This window comes from Odocoileus virginianus, chromosome 16 (assembly GCF_023699985.2).
Source record: "Odocoileus virginianus isolate 20LAN1187 ecotype Illinois chromosome 16, Ovbor_1.2, whole genome shotgun sequence".
In the NCBI taxonomy this organism is placed as follows: Eukaryota; Metazoa; Chordata; class Mammalia; order Artiodactyla; family Cervidae; genus Odocoileus; species Odocoileus virginianus.
The window spans coordinates 9,632,607-9,654,367 of NC_069689.1; the positions used below are offsets into that span (position 1 = coordinate 9,632,607).

Here is a 21,761-nt window from a genome sequence, read left to right on the forward strand (position 1 = left end):
GCTCATTTTGTAACAAGTTACAAACAAAACATTTTGAGAAAGCAAAAGTAGCCCTGGCTCAGACGATCATAACCTGTTCATCTCTAAACCCCACAAATACCAGACTGAGTTGGAACACCAGGGGATGAGTGTGTGCCGACCCCGGGCACACACACACACCTCTGCCCTGTCTGCTGGGAGGCCCTTGCTGGCAGGTGCGGTCCTCTCCCCAGCTCAGCACCTGACCAGCCAACTGGGGAGCTGGGATCAGGGAACCTCTGCTTACCTGGACAGGCGGCTCAATCGCTATCCAGGCCGGAAGCATCAGACTGGGGTTCAGCGGCTGGGTGCCAACGCGGAAGTAAACGCCACCCCTGGAGTCGCAGGCCCAGACATGCTGGTTTCCACAGGCCAGGCTCGTCAGTTTCACAGCTCCTGTGGGCAGAGAAGGCATACGTGCCGGTCACTTTCGTGTGATAACTCACGGCTCATGTAAGCTCTGAACTTTGATTTTGTTCTTCAAAGGAAGAAATGACACTGTGTGTGCAGCTGAACTCTGTGGCTGGAGAATATTATAGCGCGCGAGGGTCACCAAGGCCTCTGGGTGCCGGCCACCCGCCCGGCGCCACCCTGCAGCCCTGCCACGCCAGGGACAGAGGGGTCAAATGCCATCAGCACACGCCCTGAGCCACCAAGCACGGGTTAATACCTCAGCATGGGACTCACAATTATCTTCATCACATACACAACTGTTAGCAGCAAATTCTGGGTCTCGGGTGAGAGAATTCATCCTTTGGGTAATCTTGATCCCAATCAGAATTCAGCCCAGTTCAGTCGCTCAGTCGTGTCTGACTCTCTGTGACCCCATGGACTGCAGTACGCCAGGCTTTTCTGTCCATCACCAATTCCCGGAGCTTACTCAAACTCATGTCCAACGAGTTGGGGATGCCATCCAACCATCTCATCCTCTGTCGTCCCCTTTTCCTCCCACTTTCAATCTTTCCCAGCACCAGGGTCTTTTCAAATGAGTCAGTTCTTTGCATCAGGTGGCCAAAATACTAGGAGTTTCAGCTTCAGCATCTTCCAATTACAATTGACTAATGAAGCCTCCCGGAATCTTCATTTTTCTTTTTACATTTCTCCTTGCTTATTAAACTAATTTTAAGAGGAAAGGAAGTGGGAGGAGCATTTAAAGAGAAATTATATTTGATTAAGAGTTTACCTGGGAGAAAGAGCAACAGCTAACATCACTGAACCTCATCACAACCATACCCGGTTACTGCTGCCCCAGCTCACACATGAGGCCATCGGACCTGAAGAGATGAAGAGGACGTAGACATGAAGAGATCTGCCCAAGATCCCAGAGAGAAGGTGGCTAAGCCAGGAGGCAAGGGTGCACTGGGGTCTGAACCCAGGCCAGCCCGCCTCCTCCCCGTCAGCGGCTTCTGACCTCGGGCTCCACACCTGCTGAGTACACAGATCTTACAAGTTCAGCCTCATCACTGCTGACAAATGAATATACCCAAGTAACCCGTGTCTTATCCCGTCACAGAACGTTTCCATCACCCAGAAAGTTCCCTCAAGCCTCTTCTGGCCACACCCTCTGCCGAGGCAGCCACTGTTTTGCCTCCTGCTGCCATGGATCCAGTCCGTCTGGTCCAGACGTCCAGGAGAACAGGATCAAGGCCAGCACTCCCCTGGGCCTGGCTTCCTGCACTCAGTGTGATGTCAGGACGGGACAGTCAGCCATTCACTCCTCCTCACTGCTGAGTGATATTCCACCGTATGGAACAGCCACCGCTGGTGTCTCCTACTGGCAGACACTTCGGCCACTTCCACACTGTGCAACTAGGAGCAAAGCTGCTATCATCGTTCCTGTAGAAGACTTTGTGGTGAACACGTGTTGTTTTTCTTAAATAACAACTAGGAGTGGGACTCTGGGCTGTGACGTTTTTATGTTTAACTTCCAAAGAGACTGCCGGTACCCCATCTTACACGCCCACCTGCAGCCCACACCCTCACCAGCATCCACTCTGGGTACCTTTTCACATCGGCCATGCTAGTAGAGGTGAAGTGGCGTCTTGTCATGGTTTTAATTTGCATATTCCTGATAACAAGTAATGCTGAGAATCTTTCAATGTGCTTATGGGGGCACTTCCTTTGTGAAGTACCTGTCAAGCCTTTTGCCCATTTTTCAAATGGAATGGTTTGACTTCTGGTGACTAAGTTAGAGGATGAGTCATTCTGACTATAAAGCAGGAAAAAGGCGGTGCAGCTACGTTCACCGGCGGGGGGCTCTCAGCAACCTTATGCAGTCGTCACTGGCATCAGACGACAGCACGTGTCATCACCAGAATATACAGGGCAGGGATCCTGCGATGGGAAAATCTCATCACGTGCATTTAGCTTAAAAGTATTAACCCATTACTATTGAAAAAATTTCCTAAAGATGATGATTTCTCTATACCAAAACGAATTGTATTTTAAAAATCTTTTACAGAGTGTCTTACCAGGGAGTTAAAATAGACATCCCAGGGCTCCAACATTACATATTAAAAGATCTGTAGCAATCCAAATAAAGTACTTCCAGCAGTAAATTTCAGAAATAGCTGAGAAACAAATTCTCACTTTAAAATGTTAATTTAAAATGATTCTCTGTTGGAATCATCAACCTGCCCTAATAGGAACTGCTCCTGTGAAGAAAGTTACCTGGTGACAGAAACACCCTGGGTCACCACCTCAGAGCTAGCAGCGAACCCCGCCCCTAGTGAAACAGGAGTTCACACTACGAGGTCAGCGTCTTCTACAGCAATTGTAAAAGCCTGTGTGTATATGAACTTATTTTAAACGGAAGAGACGGGTCCAGAGAGAAAACATTCAGTTGAGGGCCTTTCTGCGGTGTCCGACCTCTCAGAGGGTCTCCGGGGCTGCCTGGACGCAGGCGTGTGGGGTGGAGACAGGTGGCACCACACATGGCTCCCAGCACCCCGGGCCTGCGGCAGCCCCTGGAGTTAGGAGCCACCCCCACCCCACAGGTTCTGGACAACGGGCCGTGAGGAGAAGTGGCCCCTCACTCCTGAGCCGAAGCACGAATGAGCTGGCAAGAGGGCCTTCCTCTCAGTGGTCCCTGTGGCAGTGGGCTCGGCCAGCCAGCACCCGCGAGACGCAGACAGGGTGAGTGCCAGCCTCGTGGGAGCAGAGAGCCGCAGCGTGCGTGAAGTTGTGGGCATCCGGGGCTTGTTGACTACAGCACTAGTCCAGCTAACACAGACACGCTGCAGTTTTCCTGTCTCCTGTTTTGCTTTCCCCTCCCATGTAAATAAAAAGTTTTAATTACTTTATTCAACAGATCAGACATTTTCCCTTTAAGACTATACTTTTTAAACATATATTTTAGAACAAAGGGTGGCATTTATTTGGTGTTTTACTATTTATAAAATTGCTTTTCTGCATAAATTACTATATAATATAGTCCTATTTGTTACCTAAGGGCATGAACTGACGCTGAATATGTCTTCATTAAATCCTGTGACCAGATGAATTCAATTACAGACTACATTAGCTTGCTAAACATTCTAGTGCCTGACACAGGCATATTTACGTGTACTGGGAAATGAAATGTTATGAGCATCTTAAATATCTGCTAAACGATGCAACTTTTTTCTAAAAACTAGGCTTGTCATATCTCATAATATTTTATATTTAGTCTCTGTGACTGAGTTCAGCAGCTGAACTGAAGACATCTCTCAATCTCAGACACGCAACCCGGAACTGCAGTGAGGAACCGCCTCACAGCGTCAGAACAGCTGTCAAAAAAGCCTGCAAAAAAATAAACACTGGAGATGGTGTGGAGAAAGGGACCCTCCTGCACTCTTGGTGGGAACGTCAGTTGCTGCAGCCACTGTGGAGAACAGTATGGAGGTTCCTTAAAACTAAAAATAGAGGTAACATGATCTAGCAATCCCACTCCTGGGTATATATCTGGACAAAACTATCATTAGAAAAGATACAAGCACCTGTACGTTCATAGCAGCACTATTCATAATAGCCAAGACATGGAAGCACCCTAAATGTCCATTGATGATGAATGGATAAAGATCTGGGATAATGCCAATAAGGTCACTTGAAGCAACATGGATGCAACTAGAAATTATTGTATTAAGTGAAGTCAGAAAGAGAAAGACAAATATAATAAATTTTGTCTATATATAATATATAATAATTATATATTATAATAATTTCACTTATACGTGGGATCTAAAATTTGACACAATTAACTTATTTATGAAACAGAAACAGAATCAGGGACATAGAGAATTGACTGGTGGTTGCCAAGGGGCTGGGGTTAAGGGAGGGATGGATCCGGAGGTCAGGGTTAGTACATGTTAAGCTGTTACATGTAGAATAAATAAACAACAAAGTCCTACTATATAGTACAGGGCACACCAGTCAATATTCTATGATGGAATATTCTAATATTCATAGACTATTCAACATTCTATGATGGATAAACCATGATGGAAATAATATATATGTGTGTGTGTGTGTATAACCGAATCACTTTGCTGTATGTACTGCAATAATTAATACAACATTGTGATAGGGAATAGAATCTAAAAAAAGGGTGGATAGATGTATATTTATAACTGACTTGCTTTGCTATACAATAGAAACATAACACTGTAAATCAACTATACTCCAATAAAAATTAATTAAAAACCCTACAACACTGTAAATCAACTATACCTGAATTTAAAAAGAGAAAAATAATTCTCTTAATCTAATTCCAAAGCAGCAATAGATTTGGTAACTTGTACAATGACAGAAAAGATAGATGCTACATCTTGAAAAAGAAATTAAAGAAAGACAGAAAGAATGTTCATGATTTGATACTTTGCTAAAGTCATTCTTAAAACTGAAATATCTGCTTGCACTGTAAGGACTGGTGACATTCCAGACTTTAAATGACCTGGTGTTGCCCACGGTCAAGGTCGGCATGAGGCAGCCCGGATCACACTGCTAGCACTGGGAAGATGGGTTTCTGTTTTTTGTTTTCAGTGTCAGGACATCTGTAAAGAGGAGGCCAGGACTGAAAGGGAACCAGGTAATAAAGCACATCTCTGAACAGCTCTGATAAGCCAGCATCTCCTACCTCACGCCTTGGGCAAGTGGATGATAATGTGGAGTTGGACTAATGAATTATGGTGAAGACATCTTGTACCTGCTATTAGACAGTTTTATTTGTGATGATCAGTAACAAGGAATCAAAACCCATATTCCAGAATTACTTAGAAATGGAGTTGCAAAATGATGACAACTGGCCTGACAGTCTAATTTCTGCTGTGGGTGGATATGGCCATGCGCAAGGCCCTCCACCTCCAAAGGAAGCTCCTCGAGGGTCTGAAAGAAGTGAGTGCTGGGACAGCGTGGGAACAGGGTGCTCACGGAGAAACACCAGGCCGAAGGTGCTGACTGAGGAAGGCAAGAGCAGAGTGGACGTTCTAGGCCGTGGGAAGAAAGGGGACCCTGACACAGCAAGAGCGACGGCCAGCACTGGGAACCCCGCTGCACCAGGCCCTCAGAGTGGAAAAGGCAGGCTGAGCTGGCCAGGCCACCAAGGTGCGGGTGTCACCCCAAGACTGGAACTTGAGTCCAGGGCATGTGGAGCCAGTTAAGTCAAGCAGGGTGGTGTCCCGAGCCGAGTTTCAGGAGGGGGCTCAGGCAGCTGCGGCGGGAGCGGGGCACACAGGAGCCGAGAGGCAGTGCCGGCCGTGCAGGGGTGTCTGCAGGAGTGTGTGCGGGAGGGGGCGGAGCTCTGCCCCTGGCAGTTGACGCAGAGGATAAGACAGCCCAGGAGATCTTCTGGGGAAGATGGAAGAGACACTGTCGACCACACTGGCCAGCGGAGAAGCAGAAACAGCCAGAGAAGTTAATGGAACAGATAAGTGAAGTCAGGAAAGAGTACATTTTGGACCATCAACAAAATGAAAAAGCAACATCCTGGAGTGTGAAGTCAAGCAGGCCTCAGGAAGCATTACTATGAACAAAGAGCTTCCCAGGTAGTGCTAGTGGTAGAGAACCCACTTGCCAATGCTGGAGACCTGAGAGATGTGGGTTCAATTCCTGGGTCAGGACAATCCCTTAGAGAAGGGCATGGCAAGAATACCCACTCCAGTATTCTTGCTTGGAGAATCCCATGGGCAGAGGAGCCTGGTGGGCTACAGTTTATAGGGTCACAAAGGGTCGGAAATGACTGAAGCGACTTAGCACACACGCATGTATGCACTATGAACAAAGCTGGTGGAGGTGATAGAATTCGAGTCGAGCTATTTAAAATCCTAAAAAAGGATGCTGCTAAAAGTACTGCACTCAATATGTCAGCAGATCTGAAAAATTCAACAGTGGCCACAGGACTGGAAAAGGTCAGTTGGCATTCCAATTCCAAAGAAGAGCAATGCCAAAGAATGTTCAAACCACCACACAATTGCACTCATTTCACACACTACCAAGGTTATGCTCAAAATCCTTCAAGCTAGGCTTCAGTGATACATGAACTGAGAACTTCCACATGTACAAGCTGTGTTGAGAAAAGGCAGGGGAACCAGAGATCAAACTGTCAACACCCACTGGATCATGGAGAAAGCAAGGGAATTCCAGAAAAACATCTATTTCTGCTTCATTGACTACACTAAAGCCTTTGACTGTATGGGTCACAACAAACTGGAAAATTCTTAGAGACGGAATACCAGACCACCTTACCTGCCTCCTGAGAAACCTGTATGCAAGACAAAAAGCAACAGTTAGAACAGTACATGGAACGACGCACTGTGCAAAACTGGAAAAGGAGTATGTCAAGGCTATATACTGTCACTCTGCTTATTTAACTTATACACAGAGTATATCATGTGAAATGCTGGGCTGGATGAAGCACAACCATCAATAACCTCAGATATGCAGATGACACCACCCTTATGGCAGAAAGCAAAGAAGAACTAAAGAGCCTCCTGATAAAGGTACAAGAGGAGAGTGAAAAAGCCAGCTTAAAACTCAACATTCAAAAAACTAAAATCATGGAAGCTGGTCCCATCACTTCATGGCAAATAGATGGGGAAACAATGGAAACAGTGACAAACTATTTTGAGGGGCTCCAAAATCACAGCAATGGTGACTGCAGCCATGAAATTAAAAGACGCTTACTCCTTGTAAGAAAAGTTACAAGCAACCCAGACAGCATGTTAAAAAGCAGAGACATTACTTTGCTGACAAAGGTCCATCTAGTCAAAGCTATGGTTTTTCCAGTAGTCATGTATGAATGTGAGAGTTGGGACTATAAAGAAAGCTGAGCATCAAAGAACTGATGTTTTTGAACTGTGGTGTTGGAGAACACTCTTGAGAGTCCCTTGGATAGCAAGGAGATCCAACCAGGCAATCCTAAAGGAAATCAGTCCTGAATATTTATTGGAAGGACTGATGCTGAAGCTGAAGCTCCAATACTTTGGCCAACTTATGCGAAGAACTGACTCACTGGAAAAGACCCTGATGTTGGGAAAGATTGAAGGCAGGAGCTGAAGGGGACGACAGAGGATGAGATGGTTGGATGGCATTATGACTTGATGGACATGAGTTTGAGTAAGCTCCAGGAGTTGGTGATGGACAGGGAAGCCTGGCGTGTTGCAGTCCATGGAGTTACAAAGAGTTGGACACAACTGAGTGACTGAACTGAATGGACTGAAGGGGATAAAGTGGAAGCAGTGACAAACTTTATTTTCTTGGGCTCCAAAATCACTGCGGATGGTGACTGCAGCCATGAAATTAAAAGATGCTTGCTCCTTGGAAGGAGAGAAATCCAAACCTAGACGGCAAAATAAAAAGCAAATATATTCTGCTGACAAAGATTCATATTGTCAAAGTCATAGTTTTTCCAGTAGTCATGTATGGATGTGAGAATTGGACCATAAAGAAGGCTGAGAACTGAAGAATTGATGCTTTCAAATTGTGGTGCTGGAGAAGACTCTTGAGAGTCCCTTGGACTACATGGAGATCCAACCAGTCAATCCTAAAGGAAATCAAGCCTGATCATTGGAAGGACTGTTGCTAAAGCTGAGCTCTAATACTTTGGCCACCTAATGCAAAGAGCCGACTCATTAGAAAAGACCCTAACGCTGGGAAAGACTGAAGGCAAAAGGAGAAGGAGGGAGCAGAGGAAGAGATGGTTAGATAGCATCGCTCACTCAACGGGTGTGAATTTGAGCAAACTCTGGGAGACAGGAAGGGACAGGGCAGCCTGGTGCACTGCAGTCTGTGGGGTCACAGAGTCAAACACAACCTAGCGACTGTACAACAACGATAACTAAATGGGAGATGTTTGCAAATGACGTTTGATAAGGAGTTAATATCCAAACTATATAAACTACTCATACAACTAAAAATCACATAAACAATCCAATTTTAAAAAGGAGAAAGGGCCTGAATAGACATTTTCCCAAAGAAGACATACAGATGGCCGACAGGCATGAGAAAAGATGCTCAACATCAGTAATGATTAGGAAAATGCAAACCACAGCCACAATGAGGTATCACCCCTCACACCGATCAGAATGGCCACCATCAAAAAGACAACAGATAACAAGTATTGACAAGAATGTGGAGAAAAGGGAACTCTAGTACACTGTCAGTGGGAATGTAAATTGGTACAGTCACTGTGGAAAACAGTAATACTGCACAAAAAATTAGAAACAGAACTATCATATGATCCAGCAACTCCACTCCTGGGTATTCATCTGAAAAAAAAAAAAATGAAAACACTAATTTGGAAAGATAAATGCACCTCATCAAGCTGTTCACAGCAGCACTATTCACAACAGCAAGATGCGGAAGCAACCTGAGTATCCATCAGCAGAGGCACAGATGGAGACGTGGTACATATACACGGGGAGTGTTAGCCAGGAAAAAGAATGAAACCGCACCATCTGCAGCCATGTGGATGGATCTGGGGAGTGTCATACATAGTCAAAGAGTCAGAGAAAGACAAATACCATGTGGTTCACCTATAAGTGAAAGTGAAAGTCACTCAGTCGTGTCCGACTCTTTGTGACCCCACGGACTATACAGACCATTGAATTCTCCAGGCTAGAATGCTGGAGTGGGTAGCCTTTCCCTTCTCCAGGGGAATCTTCCCAACCCAGGGATCAAACCCAGGTTTCCAACATTGCAGGTGGATTCTTTAGCAGCCGAGCCACAAGGGAAGCCCAAGAATACGGGAGTGGGTAGCCTACCCCTTTTCTCCAGGGGATCTTCCCGACCCAGGAATTGAACTGGAGTCTCCTGCAATGCAGGTGGATTCTTTACCAACTGAGCTATCAGGGAACCCCTTAAATGTGGAGTCTAAATAACAAAACAAATGAACAAATGTAATAACACAGAAATAGACTCACAGATTCAGAAAACAAACTAGCAGTTACCAGATGGGGGTGGGGTCGGGAAGGGGGGCAGAACAGGTGAAGAGGATTAAGAGGTACAAACAACCAGTTACAAAACAAATTGACAACAAAGATGTGATGTGCAGCACGGGGAACACAGTCGGCATTTCATAGTCGATAACAACTCTGTATAGTGTGTGATCTATAAAAAGATACTGAATCACTATACTGTACATCTGAGGTTAATATAATACCATAGGGTGACTACCAAAAAAAAAGTGCATTTGGGAAAGAGAAGCTGCTACTGAACAGAATCCTCATATGCAAAACCATGGGCTTGCAAGGCTGTGCTTCCTTTCCCCACCGTGAGCACCACCACAGCCAGCTGTTAAAAGAACGTGAAGCATCCCAGGCCAGCCCAGGTGTGCAAGCCAGGCAGCATCTACAGCATCCGCATCACCACACGCCGTTTCCTGATGCTCAGCAGAGCTGCCTGACGACTGTCTGCCACGGACACGCAGACGGGAGTCTGGGCAGGGAGCACACACCTGAATTCAGAATCTGCATCTCCTACTCTAAATAATAATTCTGGAAACCCCGATTAAAAACTCGCTGTCCCACAGGGTCCACAGCCTAGCCCTGCAGAGAGCCCAATGACAGAGGAGCTGGCAGCCCGAGCAGCCTTCTGCCGCCCCCACCCCGGCCCAGCACCCCTAGCGGCTCCCCGCACACCTCCCCTGTCTCCCAACTCTGGGCATGCTGCTGCTGTCCCCCAGGATGCTCAGAAAACGGTGAAAGGATCTTCATCTATCATCTCAGTATCAGCCAGTAACTCAGGTAAATAAACTCAGAGCTCAGGCAGGATAAAAACCAAAAAAGCGGAGCTTCCTGGAATCATGTCCCCCACCCCACACCCCCCAGCAGCCATCACCCCTGCCTGGGAGAGTGAGCGTTCACACGGGATGCTTACTTGCAGTCTCCGTCTGGGGTGGGGATGCTGTTACTATTACAAAGGCGGGAGCAGAGGTTTCAAGGTGACCCGGAAACTCGCGCAGGGCCCAGCTCCGCACACAGCCAGCGCAGCTCCTGCTGCTGTGAGCCCCCACGTCTCAGCTCGCCCACCTGCACAGGCCATCTGTGACCCATTCCAGCCCCGGCTGGATTCCAGACGCTTCTGCTGACAAGGGGAAGGGCAGCTCTGTGAGCCCCTGCCCTCCTCAGGCTGGGAAGGAAGTGCAGCCTGAATTCAGGACGGGCTTGTCGGTGGGCTCCCACTCTGAACTGAGACTCAACCCCTGCCACCAAGCTGAGTTTCTTCCCTCGATGGAACAGCCACCAACTCCAGGGAAACCCAGATGGGCAGCTCTGAGACCTGTGACACGCCGGCCAGAGAACCACTGCGGAGGACTGGCCTGAACTGGGAGGGAGGCCTGGCAGGGCTGGTTCCACAGTGAAGCCAGGCTTGACAACCTCTCACCCTGTGCTCACAGTGGCCTCTCTACAAAGACGAGCGCTGCTTCTGACTCAGACGGGGCGAGGGTGCAGCCTCCCACTGCTCTCAAGACTCTGTAGCAAGGAGAACACAAACCTCGTGCTCACCTTTTTGCCTCCAGAAACTCCCAAGCTGGCCTGGTTGGGGCTGATGGAAGAAGGCTCAGGCCAGCAGGGTCGGACCCAACCCGTGTCCCAGGGCAGGCAGGAGGGCGCCCCACAGCGCAGGCAGGAGCACGGCCAGCGCAGCCACTCTGGTCCTCGCCGGGGGTGGCGGCGGGTGAGCGCTCTGCTGGCTGGACCTCGACCCGCCCTGGTGCAGGGCTTAGGTTCACACCACTGAGAGGCCAAAGCACAAACAATCAAAATGACCCTGGAGAACTCCTAGCTTTGGAACAAAGCTTGCTGCTGCTTCAGCTGAGAACCAAGCTACTTCTCCAGCTAAGCTGATTACACCGGGAGCCTCGAGGGGGGCCAAAGAACAGCGGCGCCTGCGCATCATGGGATGGGGGGGCCGCCGGCTGGAGGCGAGGCGAGGGCTGCAGGGGTGGGAGGTGGACAATGCCCCCACCTCCTTTCTCGCTTTCTTGTCCTTCCTTTTTATTTGTTGAATGAGAACATGTGGTTGAATTCTCAAACGTTAAATGCTTGTAAAATTCAGGTCTATCGCCTAAGAAACAGAATACTGGTTGTCAGTTCACCAGGTGGGAACCCGTTCAACAGGGAAGTATTCCTAAGGCTCACGTGGGCCCTAAGCGGCTGGGGGAGCCTGGCCTCCTGACAGGCACACCTGACACTCTGCCCGGAGGATGACCTGAAGGTGCGGCTCACTCTCTTATTTCCCAGAATGGGAATGAATTACTTACAAGCAGCATCAGGCTGCTGCCCTGGCAGGGACACTCAGAGCACGCGGGGACCCGCACACGCCAGGCAGTGGGGGGAGGAGGGCTGCCCCGGCCGCGGGCCTGGCCCCGGCGCCCAGACTGGACAGGCACAGAGTGGCAGAGGCGGCCACACTGCAGGATGGGCAGGAGTGGCTCTCCTGGCCCCTCTCTGGGACACGCTCCTCCTGGGTTCTGGACCCTGCAACCTGGGGTGGGGCAGGGAGGAGAAGCTCCTCACAAGACCCTCAGGAGGCCCGTTAACCTGCAAGAGAGGCTAATCAGCTTCCCGAAATCTAGTGAGCGGCCGAGAGGCCTCCAAGAAGTCATGTGGTTGAACACAGGGCCCCAGGAGGTGGGTCGGGCGTCCCCTCTCAACGCAGCTGAAGGCGGGTGGGGGCAGCGGTGCGGGCGGCCTACCTAGCTGGGAGAGGTCCAGCCGGGCCCAGTGCATGCCCGTGGGGCAGCTGGCGGACAGCGTCCGGATGAACACCTGGCCGAGGCTGTCCAGCGCCCACAGGGCATCCTGGCAGGCAGCATAGGCCCTCATCTCGGCGTCAGGGGGCAGCTGCACGGTGGACGGGCGGGACTGGGCGTGCTGGGCGCTCACACGACACAGGTCCTTGCTGCTCTGGCACAGCCACAGAGAGCTTCCTGCGGAGAGGTCACAGCGTCACCACGAGGCCCCGCCCTGGCGCCCACCCTCGCTCCCCTCCGCGGGGCAGGAGTGGCCAGTGACCAGGAAGCCAGCCCGACACACTCAGAAGAAACAAAAGAAATCAGATCTCAGAAGCCCACGTCACTGGCTTAGTGGCCCAGAGCTTGGATGTTCCATAATGAACCGGGAAGCCTTCAACATGGTGTGTTGGCCAGGGTCCCGAGGAAGCAAGCTTGGAGACTCCTTGGCAGTACGCCACTGAGGAGCCTCTGCCCGGGTGACAGGCGGGTGGTGGGGTGAGGCTGCTGGAGGAGGCCCAGAATGCCAGGAAGCATCTTCTCCCCTTCCTCACCCCCAAATTACATGCTTTCATTCTCTCCGATTATTTAGAGTCCTTGAGGTTTAACTCACTTTAAAATGCAAACCACACTTGAGAAAGTTTTTAAATCTCAGTCAGAATATATTATTTAAAACCTGGGGCCAGGTACAGTTTGAAATTAAATTTTTTTTGGATTTTGAAACCATAAGGTCATGGCCATGCCAGATATTTAAGTAACAGCCCCGAGGAGTCAGTTGGTAACCCCCCCACCCCGCCACCCCCAACCCAGGCAGTGCAGTGAGCCTTCTACAATGCAGTGTCCCGGTCACGACCCGCAGGACAGATGAGGGCGGGAGGGGTCTCCCGTCAGCTCAGCTCAGCTTCGCGGCTGCATTCAGGACGCCTGTGGTGGTCAGAGCTCTCTCCCTCGGCACCATGGTCAGACCGTCCCGAGGGAAGACTTGCTGCACTGACCGAATCCTTGACGTTCTGGCGGCTACAGGCTGGACTTCGCCAGCCACTCCCTCTGAACCACAGACTCACGGCGTCGTCTCGCTGGGCTCGGCACCATCCTGGGCGGATGCTTCAGCCGCCAGCAGGGCCACCTGACTGCCCTGAACTGCAGGAGGGGCTCTGAGTTCTGAGTGGATTCAGGAGTCCTGCCTGCCAGGGGGACGGTGGGACTGAGGCCAGCAGGCGCCGTAAACCAGGATCACAGGGGAGACGGCCTGGCACCCGGACAAGCCTGGTGCTGACTGGCCTGTGCTATGGCCCCGAGACATGCTGCGGCAGTACCAGCTGCCAGCCTCCGCAGCCACACTGGACGCGCCTGGCCTTCAGAAGGAGCCTCGCCTCCAGACTTCCTCAGCACCCCACACCAGGCCCTTCTCTCCTGTCCAGCTTCGGGGGCCCTCGCCCATGACACCATCATGGCCAGGCTCCCACCCCAACTCGGCCACGTCAGACCATGGATGTAACCATTCAATGGCACCCCAACCCACCTTCCTTGGTGGGGGCAGTGGACGCCAACACGAAGGCCCACTTTGTGGCAGAGGCGGTCCCCCGGGGAACAACATGATTCCAGTAAGTGCCTGGGAAGAATAAGGGAAGAGTGTGTTAAAGAAAGAGGAACTTCAGAACGCTTCAGAACTTCAGTGCTAGGCCTCAACTGGTCTTCAAAACCCCTCACAGCTGGTTCTGGAGGGCCCTTAACGTTGGCGATCCAAGCTGGCACTGCGAGAGCCAGCCCAATGGGCAGAGCTGCAGTCCTGCCCAGGGTGGGGGGAGGCCACCCGGGGGAGACGAGCTGGAGGAGACCCGCCGAGCAGGGTTCACTCACAGAAACGAAGCCCCAGGCGGCACGTGAGCATTTATGCCTCTGTTTACAGATCTGGCCAGAGCCTCACATCTTCCATGGTGCAATAATTTTCCCTCTTAGAAACAGACTCTTCTCTCACTAGACTCTAAGTATGAGAGGATTTTTTCATTTAAGTGGAAATTACTGACATAAAAACAAGCTCCATGTGCTCTCCTTATATCCTGCAACATCCCTAGTGGAAACTGATGACATACCAGGTAGACACATGTATCCAAGTTGTAGGAATGACAGACGAAAAAAAGGACACTGATAGAGCATAGAGAATGCCTCCATCACACACACTGCATACCACTGGCCTGAATGGTCTTTTCAAGTGGAGATCTTTAAGCTGAGCTTTAAATGCTGACTCTAAGTGGAGCTGCCCATCAAGCTGACTTGGAAGTAATTCACCCACCGATGAGATTCCCTCGAGCGACGTGGAATTCGTTCTTGCCCGAGGAGATCCAGACGCCGCTGTTGTTGACGCCCAGCAGGCTCGGCTGGCACTGCAGCTGCTGCGACCAGAAGGCTGTGCGGAGTCTGTCCGCCACCTTCTCCACGGGCACCTGGGCCGCTGTGGCCACCGAGTGCGTGGCGTGGATGATGGTCTGGAACAGGCTGCACTGGTCGAACACCACGTAGTCCGTGATGCTCACCTGGAGGGGGACGGGGAGGCGCCCCGCTCTCAGTGCAGTCACAAGCGCCTCCTGTATGCTCGCGGCCTGAGAGCCAAGGCCCCGCCCCCACCGCCACGCGCGTGCGCTTGGGTGAAGACTGGGGTCAGGTGTGGGGACAGCCCCGCTGCTGACTGCGACTACCTCCAAGGGGTCGACTCAGGGGGATGCCGACATCTGCCTTGTAGTTTACATACTTTTCTACCGCATGCACCTCTTACAAGCGTGTATTCCTTTTATGACTAAATATCACCCCGCCGCACCCCATAAGTCTTTTATTCTAAATCGGTGAGACAGGATTATTTTGTTTTAAATTTCCAAAGGACAACCGGTACAATACTTAGAATCATAACATGGTTTTTAAAAGGGTAGTGGAGGCAGAGTGACGGATGATTCATGACCTAACAGGGACGTAAGCGTGTCAGCCGCTCAGTTGTGTTTGGCTCTGCAACCCCACGGACTGCAGCCCGCCAGGCTCCTCTGTGAACGGGATTCCTCAAGCAAGAACACTGGCGTGGGGGCTCCCCCGGCGGCTCAGTGGTAAAGAATCGGCCTCCCAACGCAGGAAGCGTGGCTTTGAGCCCTGATCCGGGAAGAACCCGCGTGCCTCAGAGCCAACTAGGCCCATGCGCCACAACCCCCGAGCCCGTGCTCTAGAGCCCAGGAGCCGCGACTACTGAGGCCTGTGTACCGAGAGCCCGCGCTCCACAGCAAGAGAAGCCACTGCAATGAGAAGCCTGTTTTCTGCAACGAGAGAAAAGCCAGTGCAGCAATGAAGACCAGCACAATCAAAAAAGATACTGGGGTGGGAAGCCACGCCTCTCCAGGGGTCCTTCCGACCCGGGGACCAAACCCGTCTCCCGCTCTGCAGGCAGACGCTTCGCCGTCTGAGGCACCAGGGAGGCCCTGACCTCGCTGGCACTGTTGGTGACCATGCCGGAACGGCAGCACAGACTAGGCCTGTCCTGGACGTGCAGGGCACACCTGGGCTCAGGCTCCAGACGCGCTCCTTGCACTTTCCTGAAAGAGGCCTTGCTCCACCGTCTAAGGAAACCCCTCCTGGCTGGGCAGCTCCGGCTGCTGGACAGCTCTCTGAGTGCGCGGCTTCCCGAGTCTGTCTGCCCTGGTGGACTTAATTACAGACGTCACGGCCCCACTCTTAGGACGGCCTCGTGCAGGCCACACTCCCAGGTCACGCACAACAAAATGCTGAGTGACGTGAAATCACTCCTGACAGGGAATCTCAAGTGTAATAAACAAAACAAATGCAACGGAAGCAGCTATAAAATCAGCACTGCACTGTGTGTGTATACACAGCTCTTCCTCACGGTGATGGAACTCAGGCTGACTGCGAGTTGCTGTTTGCACCAAGGTTCAAGCAAATGGTGTTTGTTAGCTGCAGAGCCTGTGGCCTCTTTCTCTCTAATGGGCAGAGCGCATGCCAGCTTAGCCGGGCAGACTCTGCCAGAGCCCACAGGAGGCCAGGCACAGCCCGGGGACCACTGCCCTTCCTCATGGGGTATGGCGCCAGGCCACACGGAAAGCCTGGGACACATTCAGTCCCAGCACCAGGCTTGGCCGATAAGTAGGATGCAAGTTAAAAAAAAAAGAAAAGAACAGTTTAATGGCCAAACATAACACTGACTCGAGCCCTACAGAACAATCAATCCTATAGTAACTAAAACAGCTCTGCTTCCAAATATCCTAGCAATGACTCTGTCAAATTTCTCTGAAGATAATGTTCTGAATACTATGATAAAATGGTATCTAGCTTTCTTTAGGCTACTTAAACACAGAATTTAGTACATGTATACACTGTGTGTGTGTGTAAAACCATGTAATATGGTTACAAATACACAGAGTATTTTTGAATCATTTGTATAACTTTTCAAATAGCACCTGACATATTAAATTAGAGGTGGAGACCAAACACAACTTCCTCTTCCACACGCTCATCTGAAAGACCTAAAAGCAGCCACGGGAAGACCTGCCCTCGACGACGCTGGCCTGCGGGACGGCACCTGAGCCAGCGGGGCCCGCGCAGGAAGATCCCCTGCACGCCCCACGGCATGAACGCGGCTCCGCCCACCATGCTGGGGACTGCAGGCGACACGTCTATGCTGACTGCTGCCAGAGGGGCAGAGAGAGCTTGATTATACCACACTATTTGTCAGTGTTTACTTTTCTGGGAAAATTCCCCTTTTCTTTGTTCAAATACCATTTATTTACAGGCCTTCTGTACAAGCAGAGATAGTGAGTTTTAATTGTGGATTGGTTTTCTCACACCTATTATCTAATCTCTTTTCTTAATACATTCTTTCAGAGAAAAATATTAGTATTACCTAGGTCTTCAGATGGATGTCACTAGGTTTTATTTAGCGTGTAATATCAAATTTCTAAATAACACCAAAATTAAAATAAATAAACAAAGCCAGCATATTTAGGCAAAAAGAGCATTCCAAGTTACTTTCTGCGATAAAAGCCCCGATACTCCTAATGTGCTCTAATGGTGACTCAGGGGTAAAGAATCTGCCTGCAAGCAGGAGATGTGGGTTTGATCCCTGGGTCAGGAAGATCCCCTGGAGAAGGAAATGGAAACTGACTCCAGCATTCTTGCCTGGAAAATTTCATGGAGTTCACAGGGTCGCAAAGAGTCAGACACGACTGAGCACGCACAGTTCATCCAACAGTAGAAGTGAGCACTGCGGGTTTAACCCGAGCTCTCCAAGCCCCTGAGGAGAAGGGCGGGGTGCTAAGTGGGAGGCGCCTGGCACGGCCCCGGGCTGAACACCTACTTGCCACCAGTGGTCGTCATCTCCTTGGGGTTTCTTGGAAACGATGCCAGTCCGGAACCACAGGTTTCCTCGGATGTCCAGGGCCCACAGGCTCTGCTGGTCCCCGAGAGTTATACAGACGGGCTCCAAAGCCTGCCTCTCACTGGAAATGAGAGCATGGAGTCAACACCCAGGTTCTTGGCCCCCCAGTGTGTCTGGGACACTGACATCAAGTGTCGGAGAAGGGGGGCTCGGTGTGGGACAAGAGATGAGCCCCACCCGCCAGTTCCAAGGAAGAAAGCTTGAGTTGAATGGCTGTGCAGTATGTACCGTTCAGACAAGCAGTGGGACCTGAGGGGCACCCTGCAGGCCCAGGACGGTGGGGAGCTCTCCTTAGAGGAGACAACCCAGGAAGAAGCGCAGGCGTGTGGGGGATGCTGGACCTGCGTGCTCCATCGCCCCACCCCTGCCTCCACCAATTAAGTGAACAGAAACCCCCCAGCGCCAGGCTGTGCGGGGCAGCAGCAGCAGCCTGGCAGACCCGCCCTCTCGGCGGACAACACCCTCCCTCTGCCATCTGGTGACGTCCCCGGCAGCTTCAGGGCTGAGCTGCCTGGCGCCTCCCTGACCTCTGCAGGGGGGCCGGGGTGCCCCCGTGAGGCATGTCCCTGTCCGGCTCGGGACCGTCTACACCAACAGGCGGTGGTTCCCCCAGACAGGAGCTCTGAGGCCAGGGCAGGGTCATGTTCACACGCTCAGCCCAGCCCCGCCCCCAGCTCTCAACAGGAGCTCACTCAAGTTTCCTGGGGTGCTAAACTCAAACCATGAATATCCTAATCTAACTTTTCTAAGGACTACTAATAACCTCACACTAGAAAAATGACCTGACAGTAATTGTGCAATCAAAAGTTTGACTGGTAGAAAGCAACCAAATAAACTGTAATTCATGGGTAATTTCAACTGACAAGGAGGATAATAAAGGAAAATATTTGGCTCAGTCATCTGAGACTCTAAACAGAAACTTTCTGACTCTGGGCAGTTCTGGAGAAAAACCATCACAAGAGACCTGTGAGCATGTGGGGCTCAAGGTCACAGATGAATGTTGGTCAAGGGAAGCAGCATTTTAAAAACTAAGCTCTGATCCAACATTCAGTCTGCCAGTGAGAGGGAGGCACAGAATGCCTTCAAGGCCAGGCTGCTGGCGTTGACTCTGACAATCCTGGAGGACACCGCGACCTTGGAAACCTTCAGGGAAGCAGCTCTGCCTGGGAGAGGCTCACACGGGTCCCTTGAGGGGCGTCAGGCTGACAGAGAGCAGACGGTGCAGAGAGGACACGGACAGCGGCCGCCCTGCGCGCATACCTGACGATGTCACACTTCCACTGCTCCCCCTCGGGGCAGAAGCTGCTCACCCCCTCCCGGTACAGGAGGGCTCGCTGCTCCGTCAGCGCCCACACCACACTGTTGCGGGCAGTGACTTGGGACAGCGGGAACGGACAGTCGACCTTCATGGCTCTGGCGCAGGGGCGATCCACGCTGAGACCTGCCGGGGACGGCGGAAAGCCCCCAGAGACACACTGTCAGGATTTCACTCCCCATTCTCATCCTGTTGCTGGCTTATTTTTCTTTTTTGGCATTGTTATATCCTTTCCTTTCGTAGTAAGTATTTTCTCTTTTTAAGGTTTAGTCAACATAAGATGGTTAAATTGTGCTTAAATATAACGTCCACCTGAAGTGTGTTTGGATGTTCTTTGGAAACTGGAATAACAACTCAGGACCTTCTAGTGTCCCCAGGTAGCTAAACAAGTTCTGAAAGAACACAAAGTCCAGTGCAGGAGAGCAGCCAGACCCGAGCCAGGAGGGCCCAGGCCCAGAGGAGCCGGTGCACAGAGACGCCCTCCACACTCGGTGGCCACGGCCCTCGGAGACTCTGCAAGTCCTATCTAATGAGCTCCAAGGCCACTCCTAAGGGGGCGCAGAGAAGCTGCTACCAAACCCTGTACCTGCCGCCTTGGCCTGCAGCTGGGCCTCTGCACTCCCTGACGTGTCCCTACTCATCACTAAAGTGCCCCTCGGTATCATAGTCCTTGGGCTGCATTTCCTTGGACTCAATGTGGTGGGAATCACCTACCGGACTTCTTACACCACTAATCCTGAGGCCAAACCCAGAGACTCTAACCTGGTAGCTCTGGATGGGTCTCAGTCGGGCTGAAATCACTGCCCAGGTGATTCCTAAGGCCCTCCTCACCCCGAGGCCAAAGCGCCCTCTTTCCCCAGCAGGAAAGATATTCAGATGCCTCTGGAAGTTGGACGTGCCTGTCTTCCCACTATTTTTCACTTTCAAGGAAGCCACAGGAACAGGCTGGAGAGACTGGCGGGCACACAGGCCCGAAGCTGGCAGGGCTGCCCCTGGGCTGAGGCAGGAGCTGCTGTTAGGCTGGCACCTCCACACCTGAGAGCGAGCCAGGTGCAAAGGGCTTCCAGTCCCAGAACTGTCCCTGGCTGACCGTTCCCAACAGAGACGGAAACATCCTTTCGGAGGCAACAGTATTAAATGGTCAAAAGACTCATCTTTACGCAAACCCAACAGGGCCTCTTGACAACCGAAAAAGAGCTCCTGCCCTGTACTCATTTCCAGGTACTGCTAAATCATGTTGCTTTTGGAAACCCGTATCCCATTTTGCTGACAGTACATAAACAGTGACTCTCATTACAGTTTATTTTTAATAAACAAGTCCCATTGAGTCTCTTCCAGTAGCTAAAGGTTCCCCTCAGGGCAGTTTCCTAGGACGAGATAAACTGCTATTTGGAGCAGATTATTTCTGTTGTTTTTTCCTGACCCATGTGTAAATAAGGATATGGAAGCAGGGCTTTGACCGGACTGAAAAAACTCAGTCATGAGTTAAAGCGAAAAATGATTGTAAGGTCATTTCTCCGTTACTCTTTCCTCTTCAGATTTGATACCACAGGAAAAGGGACAGGCAACGGTTAGCCCTATAAGATTCTAAATAATTTTTAATTCCTGCCATAAATGTGTCCTGGGTGAAAGTGAGTGAGTAGTAGAAAGCTGCTGATAGATCCCGATGGCAAGTGTTTTAACTCATGTTAAATGTTGGCATCTAATGTTAAACTTATGACAAATGTTCCGGAAACGTTTTAACTTAGATTTGCATCTAGCCCCTCCGTCACCGCCTCTAAGCACATCGCCACCAAAGTGCAGTCACCCCGGGGCAGCCACCTGTCTGCAGGTACAGGTCCCCGTTGGTCCTGATGATCCAGGCCGTGTCATCGCTCAGGGCCACAAACACCGCCTGGGGCAGAGCTTCGTACCAGTGGCGTTTCCCCTTGATGGTCACTTTTCCGCACGCAAAGGCTCGGTTAGACTTCTGTTCAATCTTCCAAAGAAGGGCGCCTGTGGAAATAAAAATTCTATTCACGGGCCAATGAAGGCCGAGAATTCTTACCCACTACACTCGCTTCTGGGTGCTGCGGGCAAGCGATTTCTCCAGCATGCCCCCTTTGCTGCTATGCCAGCCGGGGAAGGGCAGTGCTGGGGCGCGAGCCCCCGGGCCCTGGGCCCCCTCAGCCGCCTCCTCATGTGTGGGAGGGGACTGCCGGCACCACGCAGGCCGTCAGGAGGGGAGCTGCCTCAAGGACACAGCACACAGGGCGGGCGTCAGGGGCCCGCTCCGCGTGGGAGAGGAGCGGCGCCACTGGTGTGCCGGGTGAGGACGCGGATGGCCGTCCTGAGGCACAGTGAGTGTCCTAAGAAAGAGAACGCCCGACGGGACTCCAAGGGGCAGGGGGAGCTCTGGGCCAGCGAAGGGGACACGGTGCAGGAAAAGGACACCCTGAGCTGGGCTGTCCCCTTCTCCACTTAGAGAAGGCTTCTACTAAACAGAAGACAGGGAGGGCAGGAGGGAAGGCAGACAGGAAGCCTGTCTATGGAGACTGAGGCAAGGTGTCAGAAACCACCAGCATCACCGAGAGCGCACAGGCTGGACAGAGGGTCCGACGCGAGGCGCGGGTGGAGGAGAGCCCACCCTGGTCGGGGCCCTGCAGGACGGCTCAGCCAGAGCACAGCCTGGTGGAGACAGAGCTCCCACTGGAGCGGTGAGGGACTGAATGGTGTGGAGACACAAAGTAATTCACAGAATCAGCAAAGAACCAAAGTTTATAACTGGCTGGGGAGATGAACCCAAAGGTAAA

The 21,761-nt window shown here is 51.3% G+C and overlaps 1 protein-coding gene across 5 annotated transcripts in view; it reads right to left on the reverse strand.

The window, feature by feature from the left end:
- TECPR2 (tectonin beta-propeller repeat containing 2) overlaps nucleotides 1-21,761 on the reverse strand; it is a 100,114-nt gene that overhangs the window by 25,958 nt on the left and 52,395 nt on the right. For all 5 annotated transcript variants that reach the window (XM_020913468.2, XM_020913470.2, XM_070477789.1 and 2 more), the window contains exons 11-17: nucleotides 20,791-20,964; nucleotides 18,915-19,095; nucleotides 17,574-17,715; nucleotides 14,520-14,760; nucleotides 13,749-13,838; nucleotides 12,191-12,424; nucleotides 266-414 (exon numbers count right to left, since the gene is read on the reverse strand). In XM_020913468.2, coding sequence (XP_020769127.2) covers nucleotides 266-414; nucleotides 12,191-12,424; nucleotides 13,749-13,838; nucleotides 14,520-14,760; nucleotides 17,574-17,715; nucleotides 18,915-19,095; nucleotides 20,791-20,964 — 1,211 coding nt within the window. The remainder of the gene's footprint in view (nucleotides 1-265; nucleotides 415-12,190; nucleotides 12,425-13,748; nucleotides 13,839-14,519; nucleotides 14,761-17,573; nucleotides 17,716-18,914; nucleotides 19,096-20,790; nucleotides 20,965-21,761) is intronic.